The sequence below is a fragment of the Ptychodera flava genome, chromosome 15 (genome assembly GCF_041260155.1).
Source record: "Ptychodera flava strain L36383 chromosome 15, AS_Pfla_20210202, whole genome shotgun sequence".
In the NCBI taxonomy this organism is placed as follows: domain Eukaryota; kingdom Metazoa; phylum Hemichordata; class Enteropneusta; family Ptychoderidae; genus Ptychodera; species Ptychodera flava.
Genome location: NC_091942.1, coordinates 16,911,598 through 16,923,997, shown reverse-complemented (window position 1 = coordinate 16,923,997; position 12,400 = coordinate 16,911,598). Strand labels below are relative to the sequence as shown.

Genomic DNA, 12,400 nt, shown 5'->3' with positions numbered 1-12,400 from the left:
TGTGTGTATATCTATCTATCTATCTATCTATCTCTCTCTCTCTCTCTCTCTCTCTCTCTCTCTCTCTCTCTCTCTCTCTCTATCTATATATTATATATATATATACTTGTTTAGTTCAAGATCAGCTGGAGTAGAGTGCTCAATACTAGAGTAGAGCTAAATACACAACTGAGTTGATCAGGATAATCTAAAATATTACATTTCCACTACAAATTTGTTTCGTACAGGCTGCAGAGCCGCCTACACTCATCGGGTGGCTGTGATCGACTGAAACTTTAAGCGGGAAGCGATTTCTTTTGTTTTGTTTTTGTTGGCACCTGTTTGTTGCAAAATTGCAAATGAACGGAATGAAGCCTGAGATTCAGCAATAAATTGTACACAACGCCGAAATATTAGGTTCACAGTCAATATATCTCGGTAGTGTGGCGTTGATAGTTCTTCAAAGTTGGCAGAACGTTTTACCATTTATTTTTGCACTCCATAGCACTGACCTCCTCGGGGCATGCAAATGTGCCATGGAGTACCAAGTGTGTTCACCTCGATAATACGAACCCCTCGATGGAGTGGTAGATTTCGGACAGTTGCACCTATGGCCATCATCAACATGTTGGTTTAACCAAACCGGGGCCAAATATCGTGAATTCATATATTTGGCGCGATTATTTCACCGTTGAGGCAATCTCCATCATTCCACTCGCAATCTATCGGTGGTTTCTATTCAGAGAGTTAGGTTTTGACCTCTGCGAATTAAATTAGCACAGTAGAGGCGGACTAGCAGTTTATGTGATTAGTTAATTGAAAAAATAATATCGATCACTAACTACTTGATCATTTTACTTCCTAATGAATAACTGATATCTGCACAACGCGTGCGCTCTACTGAATAACTTTTCATGTCTGTAATCCTAACCTATGAAGTATAGTAGTAAACAACAACAACAACAACAACAACAACAACAACAACCACAACCACAACAAGAAAGCATTAGTCGACTCGACATTTCATCTGCCATCTACTGGCATCTACAATAAACTTTTCTGGCATGACATACTGAATCGTAAGTCGTTAACTTCCTACATCATGAACGATTTGTTGTCAGACGATCGTATCTCACATTCCTAGCCACTGGGAGTGCGGGATCGACGGTGTGGGAAAAATCGATCCCACACTCTCAGAAATCGTCCCACACTCTGCAGTTAATATTACACGAGCTCTGATTGGATGATAAACAGTCTGTTTCGTTCCACGCGCAAAATGTTATCCAATGGCATGACGAGTAGCACACGGACCGAAACTACAAAGTAAGCAGGTCAGAGTACAGTGGCAGACGACAGAGTTGTCACTATTTTAGATAATGTTGTAAGTGTCCAATGTGAATTTAACGCATTTTGTGGTCATGTGAGAAAAAGAATCTCACACACCAAGGACCTGGGATCAGAGCCGCAGGCGAGTGTGAGACAAAATATCCCCAACTCGTGTGAGAAATCTGATCCCAGGTCCTGGGGGGTGTGAGATTCTATTAATCTCCATCTCGCACTTATTCAACAAATGATACTTCATCCCATTCAGGGACAGACAATTAGATCTTGGGGAAGGGTACTAAAAATGGCGACATTCGAATACTTTGGGAACCACAATTTCAATATTGCAATTTTTTCAGATTTAGCGTTATTAATATGCATGCTTTTGCCTGTCGATTTTCATGGGAATGCTGGAATTTATTCAAAAGCAGGTGGGAGTATAATGCTTCCTGCGCAGAACTTTTGACACTTTGACCACACCCCTCTCATGGTTGGGTAAGATAAAACATGTATAGATAATGAATAATAGACTTTTAATGACTTTTTTCTTTGAAATCAGATTGTCAAATGAATCCTTCCGAAGAGAAGATTACCAGGGCCTGTTTGTGGAGTACATTAAGATCTTGTTCAAATGCGTTCTAACAGGTGCAGCCAACGGAGCTATTCATCGAAAAAGCTATTCCAGGAGCAATTTTTGAGGGCAGGGGAAATTTTAATTTTGCTCGGGCAGGGGACATGTTTTTAGGTGGCAGGGGAGCAAATTTCAGTTTTTTTGTAGGGCAGGGCGGATATCGGTTGATTGTCCTGGGGACAGGGCTTGGCGAAAAACTTTTTCAGGGGAATTGTTTCAAGGGCAGGGGAAATCGGCAAGTTTTTTTTTTCGCCACAGGGCAGGGGAGCATCAAAAATTCACAGTGGGGAGGGGAAACCGGCAAAAATAAGTGGGGAGTGGATAAAAATGAAGTTTGAGTTCGGGAGGGTAAGTCGAAAAAAATTCTGTGGGAGGGCAAATTATGAACAGCTAATTAATTACCCTCTTGACTTAAAATTAGTCAGTTCACATTACTTGTCATGCACAATATATCTTATCATAATAAGGACCTTTTTAAAAGTGCATTGTTCGTTGGCTGCACCTGTTCTAAGCTTATCGATCAATACGGACTCTAGAGGGCGTCAAAGTGATTCATGAAATGTTTACTGACGCGGCTATATTGGGCGATGATCGGGCCGGCTGCCTACGCCACGGGGTACATTGCCATACCAAAGATCCTTTGCCAGGGCTCAGGTTTAGTGAGGTGAAGAGCACACTTGAGGATACTTTTCCCGGGTATGGAGGTATCTTTGCCAAGGAAATGGCCATTTATATTGTTGCGACGGGGAAAATGAATTATGTTCCTGGTGGATACCGCCATTCATTCCTAATACGTAACCCAATCAAGAGTATAACCTCTCAATATAGAAGTTGGTCAAAACTAAACGCGGATGGACTGTCTGAAATCATACTGTCCGAGACCGGGTACCGTGAAATGCTAGAGTTGTACCTTTACATCAGGGATGTCAAAGGTCAAACACCAATGGTTATCGACGCCGATGACGATCTGCTTCGTGACCCGGCAACCACCATGAAGAAGTTCTGTGATTTCGTTGGAATTGAGTACAAAGAAAGTATGCTTCACTGGAAGCCTGGCCGTCCCGAGGAATGGAGTTGGGACGATGTCTGGTATGGCACAGTTGGCAGTAGCGCTGGCTTCGCAAGAAATCCTGAATCACAAAGCTCTTCGAGGGTAGAAGATATCTCGCTGTATCCAACCTATGTCCAACTGGCCATTCAAGATTCCCAACCTTATTATGAGTATCTCTACGACTTGAGATCCACGCAATAAAATTTGATATCAAAAGTTGACCACGCCATACTCGGGTTCATTATTTAGATGTGTATCTGCGCAGGTCGTAGGAGTAGTCCAAATTATTACAATGTAAAGCACTTTTTTATAAACGATCTCGATATTTACAACATGGATTATGACTTTAATGATTGAGTATCAGAGGGTGGGTGTGCTAATTTTAAACCCTTTAAGTGCGGTAAATTCAATACGGAACGTGAAATTTGTACAAATTCGAATTTGCATGGAGACTATGTAATTTGATTCAAGTAGATTTGATATTATTTCAAATTCTCGGTAAACTTGTTTTAGTCCTTCCCTTCACGTTCACAGCTTTGATGTGGTGATTTGGTGGTTTAGTATAACATTTTACATTTGTACGTCAACTTTGAAACATTGATAGTTTATGGTCACCATCAGCATGGGGCGTCATGTCTACATAACTTCAGATAAACAACGTAAAGCATAAGAAAATGTAAGACATTCACGGGCGGTTTGACGACTGGGAGTGTAAGTAAAAGTAATTGAACCATGTGCACAGGAATTGGATGAAGGTGCCGCCTTTACCGTTTAGTCTCAATGGGATTGTTTACCCACAGATTTATCTTATTAACAAAGAAAAAAGTATTCAATCTTGAAGACAACATAACGGTAAAGTTAAAACAGAATTGAAGACAACAACAAAAGAGTAGCCTAATTCCATCACAAACTGAATTTCTTACATTCTATGTATCGTTTCTCATAGAAAGTGATTCGGTGGATGAGAGCTGATGTTTCATCATGAGATATCACCGTCGATCGGGACTATTGTTAATTTTTGGTAACAGAGTTGTTTTAATGTAGCTAGATACCTTATAGATACTTTCAGATTGTTTTAGGGGTCAACACTCTGCCGGAAGTACTATCTAATCGGGCTGTTGCGTATTAATTATTGTCGAAATAATACCTCAGTTGTCATCTTTGATAATGATACTTTCTGACAGTGACCCAGAACATTATCTTTTGCATAGTAACGATGATTTTGATGCTTGGTGAATTAAGGTGCTAAGACAAGAAATTGACCTTTTTAAGGAAACAATTCTCTAGTGATTCATAAGCTAAGAACCCCTGTAGATTATGTATTTTCGGAAAGCCTAGATATAGGGAAACATTTTGGTTACCATAGTGCCACCATTGTTACATAACTATAACTTGACAGCTAACTTGCATAACCTCTCAAAAATCGGTTTTCCCTATGTTTCAAAGCTTTGAGATATAAGGCTGAAATTTGTGTGAGTGCAAGCTGTCCTAAGAATGTTCTAAGTGTGTCTCACAATTTTTAAAACCTTCTTAAATAATTCTTATGCCAGAAAAACTTCCAGAGCGGTGAATTTAATCTTAGTTTATTTCTTTCAAATTGTGCTCAAAAAAACTAAGCAACATATAAAAAATCTTAGACATTTTTTGGAAGAGCGTTGTGACAGCTTGCATTTTGAAGAATTGAGACAAAATATAGAGAAAACCGATTTTTGAAAGGTTATGCAAATTACCTGTCACATGATAGTTTTGTAAACAATGGTGACACTCTTGTTACAAAAATGTTCCCCTATATCTAGGCTTTCAGAAAATGTACAATTTAGAGGGGTTCTGTGCCTATTAACCACAAGAAAAATCGTTAGATTAAAAAGGCCAATTTCTTGTCTTAGAACCTTGAGCCGCAATTATATCACCACGATTGTCGCCATTTTGAGTTCGAATAGCCAACTATATAGTCACTACAGAATACTTTTGTGTGTACGAGGTTGTTGCTGGCTTGTTTTCCAACGTGGATTTTGCGCGTTCACCCCAAATATCTACCCGACAGATTGTCAAAGTACATTGCTTCAACTTCACGTTCATTTCACACACAGATATTAACGTTTATTTCTTCAATCCAAGTCTATTATAAGTTCACAGACGTTTAGCAACTCAAGTTTTGAGTGTCGGATATACAGAAGGGAGGGATTACGATAAGAATTACTATACACAGTAGTTGATATCTAAATATGGAACGAGTGGTTAACGTAAACCGGTATATTTATGTCACAGTCGCTGATGGAGTGACTGTGTTCATGTGGACAAAATAAAATAACATTTTTAAAAAGTGTTATGCTCGAGGGGGGAGAGAGAGAGAGAGAGAGAGAGAGAGAGAGAGAGACGGGACTATGTACGAAAATCGACGTCTGCGCAAGTGTTGCGCAATATTTATGTCGTAACAGAGTGAGCTAAATATCGCAAAACGAGATTATTTGCGACATCTTAAATTTAGGCTGTGTTACGCATAAATGAAGGTAAACGTATTAACTTGATGATGGTTTGTTATGAATGATCAAATTAATTATGTGACGATAAAATATTGTAAATTTTCATGATATTGGCATCGATGTGATCGATTTAAGAAGGTACCGTAAATGGACTAGATCCTGCGTATCATACCGCCATTAGCCGTCAAACTACGTCGCGCTGTCAGTGAAACTTTGTCGTTTGGTCGTGCCAGTCGGCTGAAAGTCACAGGTAGATTCACTACCAAAGCAACACAAAACAGAGCCAGAAGAGTTTCTGAGGCCCCCAAGGATAAATGGCAATCCTCTCTAGTCATGAAAATTTAAAATCTGATACTCTTGTCGAGTCGACTGCGGCCACAACGGCTGACGACCATTGCTATGTTGACTCGTGCAACTCGGTTCCGGAACCCATATGAAGTAGTCATATGTGAATATGATGAAGTCTACGATCCTTGGCGGCCAACAATCTACAGTGCCACGAGGAGAGATGGTAGGCGAATTGTTGATCTTAGTATCCTTGCAGATGGTTTATCTGGCTGCAAGCAATGCAGCATGCCGTTACGGATGACCGACACTATCGGCGAGACTCGTCATGGTCTGGGCATGGATGTAAAAACTGGGCAGCTGGCTGCTTGTCAGGTGTTGCAACTCCATTTGTAATTTTGTCAACGTTATTCCCCCTGGCCTGAGACACGGACCAAATAAAAATATTTGGGATGTAAATACCAAACTTGCAATTGGTAAGTACGAATTTTTTACATTGTTTTTTCATGCACGCGCGCGAGTGCCAAGTCTCGCGTTTACCTCAAAGCGAACGGATGGCTTGATATATTCAGTGCACAGAAACGCTAGTTTTCCATAAGCTGACAGTAACACTGGACTGGTCATAATGCGACTCAAGTGTTATATTTATGCCAGAATTACAAGCATTATTTCAAACCAGCCCAGTGATCATGTGATGTGGATCGAGTTAGCATCAATCTACACATTGCTTATATGGTCATGGCACATATTTATAGAATTTTTTAGGGACAATGAGACTACCGTTACTTCCTTTCAAAGTTTCACAGTGTCATCAATTTGGATCTGTTTAGGAAGCTATTTATGTGGTTCTGCTTATCACAAATATACCCTGAAGCGTTGGCTTTTGGAGTTGTATTCTCACACTTTCCCTGGACATGAAGTATAATTACTTCTATTCTGTGAGTTTTTTGGTAAATACAAGGAATTGTATCTTATGACCATAAATAATTTCAAACTGGAGTTGAGACAGCCCACTTCAGTTAACAACACAACAAAAATATTTCAAAAGATTTATACTGATGTCATTGTAAACTTGTCATTGTTTTGCCATAAATGAACGGATTGGCATGTCTTCAGGGAAGTATTGTGTGTCACGTGCTTCCTATCTAGATAATCAAGAAAGAAAGAGACGGATGAAGAGCCAGACCCGGTGTGCCAAAAAACGTCGTATCAAGCTGAAGGCAAACAAGTGTTTACGACAGAGTGTCCAAGAACTCCGTGAAGGTGACACATACACAACAGGAATTGACCTTGTTCAAAGTAATTACTTGTTTAAACTAGTCCTTGTTTATAATTGATTTGAATGAAAGTTTGGATTCAGATAGATGTAGATGAATGATATTAGAATCAATGTAAAATGACTCTAAATTGCTAATAGTTGAATGCTTCTATTGATATGGCTCCCTGCATATACTGACTTACCTTTCAACTCACTGGCCTAAAACTGATGAAACATGTGCATGAAGGTCTGTAGTAAGTTTGACATTTATTGATGTGGTAATATTGTAAATGAACACACAAAAACCTAATGCTTACAATATGACATGTACCATTTCATCTGCAAGTGTGCACATAGTCATTGAGTAACCTGATGTACTCTATCATTTGCTGGATGGCAATTTTGTTATTTGCATAATTGTAGAACTAGTTACTCAGTTCATGTCTGCTTAAAGTTTGTGATTTGCCAAATACCTAAAACATTGAGCCATGGACCATAGGTTGTACTATTTTGTGAATATTCTGTTTCATTAGAAGTAAAAACTCAATCATTCATTCCCATGTATTTTATCTGTATCTGCTTCTATTTTTTTATTCAGAAACCCAAGATATACAGGAGATACCTACAGAGCCTGTTCCACAACCAATAGAATTGACTGATCAACCTGTAGTGTATTTTGACCTGGAGACTACTGGATAAGGTAGGTGTTGTTGTTATCAATGTGATAATACGTGTTGTTTAAACTAATCTGATATTGCAATCATTTCACTACTTCATCGTAATACCTTTAGAGGCTACAAAGGCTATTGAACTGTACACACACAGATCAATCATTAAACTGAAGCAAATTTTTACTGGAAACAGAACAAGTTCATCCATGATTCAAATTTCTACCAGCATTGTTTTAATGATCATGACTTGCTTATCAATATCAGCAATGGTTTATAGACAATAGGCAGATGACATTATCTTCATACCAACAAGCCAATCAATGCCTCAAGTGTCAGTTTCAGTTTATTACTCATCTCCCAGGGCAAAGTCTGACTCAGCAAATGAAATTTTCATTGAAATTTACAGTAATCTAAAATAACATAAACAAATTATCTTGCCATTTGTCATGAGTTTTTTTTTTCTTTTTCAGCAAGAACATCACACATAACACAGCTTGCAGCTGTTGGACCAAAAGGGGTGTCTGAATGTGTATGTGATACTTAGGATTCCAATAAGTGAACCAGCATCAAGAGTGACCGGTCTGGCAATGAAATATGGAATCCTAACACAGAATGGAAAACCTGTCAGTGCAGTACCTGTAAAACAAGCATTGTTGACATTGTGTGACTTTCTTGGACCAGAACCTTGTATTCTGGTTGGACATAACATCAAGTCATTTGATTGTAGAGTTTTATATAATGCTGCTTTAGCAACAGATATGGTTGATCAATTGTCTTCACACATTGCTGGCTTTGTTGATTCGTATAAAGTCTTTAAGACCTCATATCCTGATTGTGAAAAGTACTCACAAGTTGCGCTTGTTTCAAAATTTGTAGGAGAAAGTTACAGTGCACATGATGCTTTAGCACATGTGAAAGCTTTGAAAAAACTTATTGAAAAGGTGCAACCATCTTTTGATGAGTTGACATTTACATGGGAGTTTGTGAGGGAGTCTGAAGAGCATGCAAAGGCAACAAGCCTAAACATGCAAACCTTGCATACTCTTGTACTCAAAGGTGTATAAGTAAATGTATGTGTAAGAAAATTGCAAGCAGTGGCCTTGCTATGGGCCATTTAGAGCTTTCATTCCACAGGAAAGGTGAAGAAGGCATTGAATTGTTGTTGAAAGTGAAAAATCAAAATAGAAAAGAAAGGGTGACAAAATCAAAACAAGTTATCAATAATATTTGTAAATTTTTCTCTCACAGAATCAATACTGTATGTCTAGCATCATAACTTTGAAATTTATGGAAAACTCCATGCTGACTTGTGTTAGATATTTTATAACTTTAACTGTTAAAGTTCTGACATAACTAACCCATCTCAATTGCATTAGCAAACTTAAGTATAAATAATAGGTGAAATAAATTCATTACTGTTGAAAACTGTATTGTTGACCCTAGAATAAACACTTTTTCACCCAATCACAGCGATTTGAAAGAACCCACCAAAAGACCTGAAGTGCTCTTTCGGTGATCTTACAAATACGGAAGTGACGCAAATACAAACACAGTACCGCTGAGCCTAGCCAAGACTGTAGACGTCCCTAGAATTTGGAAGATTATCATATACAAAAAGTTCTGACATGCCAAATTGCTGTATATGTATCGCAGTAGAGTGCTCAATGTTTCCAAGTGATTGTGTTTCATTACTTCAGTTTTCAAAGACCCAGGATTATTTGAAATCTGGCTTGCAAGTGCTGTGCCTGAAGCAGAACTGGACACCTATCCAGCACCCGCAACTTGTGTTGTGCATGCAGTGATCATGCATTCGAGGCTGCTGCTTCCAAATCTGCACCAGATCTGAAACAGTGAAAGCTATAGTACTAGGATTCAAATACTTTCTGCCATTCTCATGGTTAGGAATTTGCCTTGCGAGGCAAAACACAAAACATGTTGAATATTTTTTCAAAACTTCCAAAACGAAAAACACTAAAAATCACCCATAAACGAGAATGGCTGAGCAAGCAGCCTCAAGTATGAGCAATTAATTTTGTATCCATGTCTATAGTAGCTTCAGGGACTTTGGCCCTATGTTTTCCTCAGCTGGTTTGGAAATGTCACTCATGTCAACACTCTGTTCACTAACGTAGTCATACCGGTATTCCAATTACAAATTTTTCCTATAACTTCAAATCATTTTACACATTGGAATATCTATTTGCAGATAAACCAGTCATTTGGAGGTCATTTACAGGTCATGCAGAGCTGTTGAGACAATACTGAAAGATTTTGTAGAATATTTATTGTACACACTACGCTTGGTATTATGGCATCTAACTATGCCTTACTAAACAATCTATCGTATCTTGATATACTTTTAGTGCGTATGCACAGTTGGCTTGGTGATTCATTCTTCATCTTTTAATCACTCCAGAGCAAATAAGTAAATACAGCATAATATTTATATTGATATAAAATATTTATCATATAATATTGATTATATAAGAAGATATCATATTATGATGTAAGTATATATGAAGTAAGCAATAAAGCAACATTATCAATCAGTCAAACCATGCTTATGCTCCTTTTTCTACACTTGTGTAAAGGACACCCTGTAACTCAAAAAATAACACTTGAAACTTCCTCAATATTTGTTGACATATAACCAATGCAACAACATAAGCAAAAATCAGAATAATGGCAATATTCTCTGATAATTTTTGAGCATGTACTTTGCTAAACAATTTTTCCCTCTTGTTTTTGTTGACATAATTGATCAAAAAAACAATATATTCAAAAATCAGAAAAATGACAATATTCCCTGACAGGTTTTGAGAATGATCCTTGCTGAAATTATCAAAATGGGAGAAAAAGGCCCCTTTGTAGTTGAAAAAGCATGGGTTAGGGGTAATATAGGACCCCCTAACTCAAAAAGTAGCACGGGGACCCCCCTTTTTCTGTTTATTTTTGTTGACATAATTGTTCAGAGCAAAATATATTCAAAAATCAGAAAAATGACAATATTCCCTGACAGATTTTGAGCATGATCCTTGCTGAAGTTATCAAAATGGGAGAAAAAGGCCCCTTTGTAGTTGAAAAAGCATGGGTTAGGGGTAAAATAGGACCCCCTAACTCAAAAAGTAGCACGGGGACCCCCCTTTTTCTGTTTATTTTTGTTGACATAATTGTTCAGAGCACAATATATTCAAAAATCAGAAAAATGACAATATTCCCTGATAGGTTTTGAGCCAGATCTTAAGTGAAACCAGCGAAACATACGAACAAAAGGCCTGTCAGTAGTTGAAAAAGCATGGGGTTAGGGGTAATATAGGACCCCCTAACTCAAAAAGTAGCATGGGGACCCCTCTTTTTCTGTTTATTTTTGTTGACATAATTGTTCAGAGCACAATATATTCAAAAATCAGAAAAATGACAATATTCCCTGACAGGTTTTGAGCATGATCCTTGCTGAGACTATCAAAATGGGAGAAAAAGGCCCCCTTTGTAGTTGAAAAAGCATTGGGTTAGGGGTAATATAGGACCCCCTAACTCAAAAAGTAGCACGGGGACCCCCCTTTTTCTGTTTATTTTTGTTGACATAATTGTTCAGAGCATAATATATTCAAAAATCAGAAAAATGACAATATTCCCTGACAGGTTTTGAGCATGATCCTTGCTGAAATTATAAAAAATGGGAGAAAAAGGCCCCTTTGTAGTTGAAAAAGTATGGGTTAGGGTAAAATAGGACCCCCTAACTCAAAAAGTAGCACGGGGACCCCTCTTTTTCTGTTTATTTTTGTTGACATAATTGTTCAGAGCACAATATATTCAAAAATCAGAAAAATGACAATATTCCCTGACAGGTTTTGAGCATGATCCTTGCTGAAATTATCAAAATGGGAGAAAAAGGCCCCTTTGTAGTTGAAAAAGCATGGGTTAGGGGTAAAATAGGACCCCCTAACTCAAAAAGTAGCACGGGGACCCCCCTTTTTCTGTTTATTTTTGTTGACATAATTGTTCAGAGCACAATATATTCAAAAATCAGAAAAATGACAATATTCCCTGACAGGTTTTGAGCATGATCCTTGCTGAAATTATCAAAATGGGAGAAAAAGGCCCCTTTGTAGTTTAAAAAGTATGGGTTAGGGGTAAAATAGGACCCCCTAACTCAAAAAGTAGCACGGGGACCCCTCTTTTTCTGTTTATTTTTGTTGACATAATTGTTCAGAGCACAATATATTCAAAAATCAGAAAAATGACAATATTCCCTGACAGGTTTTGAGCATGATCCTTGCTGAAATTATCAAAATGGGAGAAAAACGCCCCTTTGTAGTTGAAAAAGCATGGGGTTAGGGGAAAAATAGGACCCCCTAACTCAAAACGTAGCACGGGGACCCCCCTTTTTCTGTTTATTTTTGTTGACATAATTGTTCAGAGCACAATATATTCAAAAATCAGAAAAATGACAATATTCCCTGATAGGTTTTGAGCCAGATCTTAAGTGAAACCAGCGAAACATACGAACAAAAGGCCTGTCAGTAGTTGAAAAAGCATGGGGTTAGGGGTAATATAGGACCCCCTAACTCAAAAAGTAGCATGGGGACCCCTCTTTTTCTGTTTATTTTTGTTGACATAATTGTCCAGAGCACAATATATTCAAAAATCAGAGAAATGACAATATTCCCTGACAGGTTTTGAGCATGATCCTTGCTGAAATTATCAAAATGGGAGAAA

General features: G+C 38.1%; 1 protein-coding gene and 1 long non-coding RNA gene across 2 annotated transcripts; both read left to right on the top strand.

Annotated features, from left to right (window-relative positions):
• The first annotated feature begins 2,492 nt into the window (after window positions 1-2,492).
• LOC139152258 (uncharacterized) lies at window positions 2,493-3,185 on the top strand. Its single transcript, XM_070725400.1, has one exon. The coding sequence runs from the start codon at window positions 2,493-2,495 to the stop codon at window positions 3,183-3,185; it is 693 nt and encodes a 230-aa protein (XP_070581501.1).
• A 3,678-nt stretch (window positions 3,186-6,863) lies between these two features.
• LOC139151355 (uncharacterized) lies at window positions 6,864-10,279 on the top strand. The gene is made up of 3 exons (XR_011556408.1): window positions 6,864-7,051; window positions 7,609-7,710; window positions 8,152-10,279. It is a non-coding gene; the product is annotated as an uncharacterized lncRNA (long non-coding RNA).
• Window positions 10,280-12,400: the final 2,121 nt, after the last annotated feature.

What these genes read in the sequence shown, in the direction of transcription:
- LOC139152258 (XM_070725400.1), top strand. Translation starts at nt 2,493, where the DNA reads ATGTTTACTGACGCGGCTATATTGGGCGATGATCGGGCCGGCTGCCTA.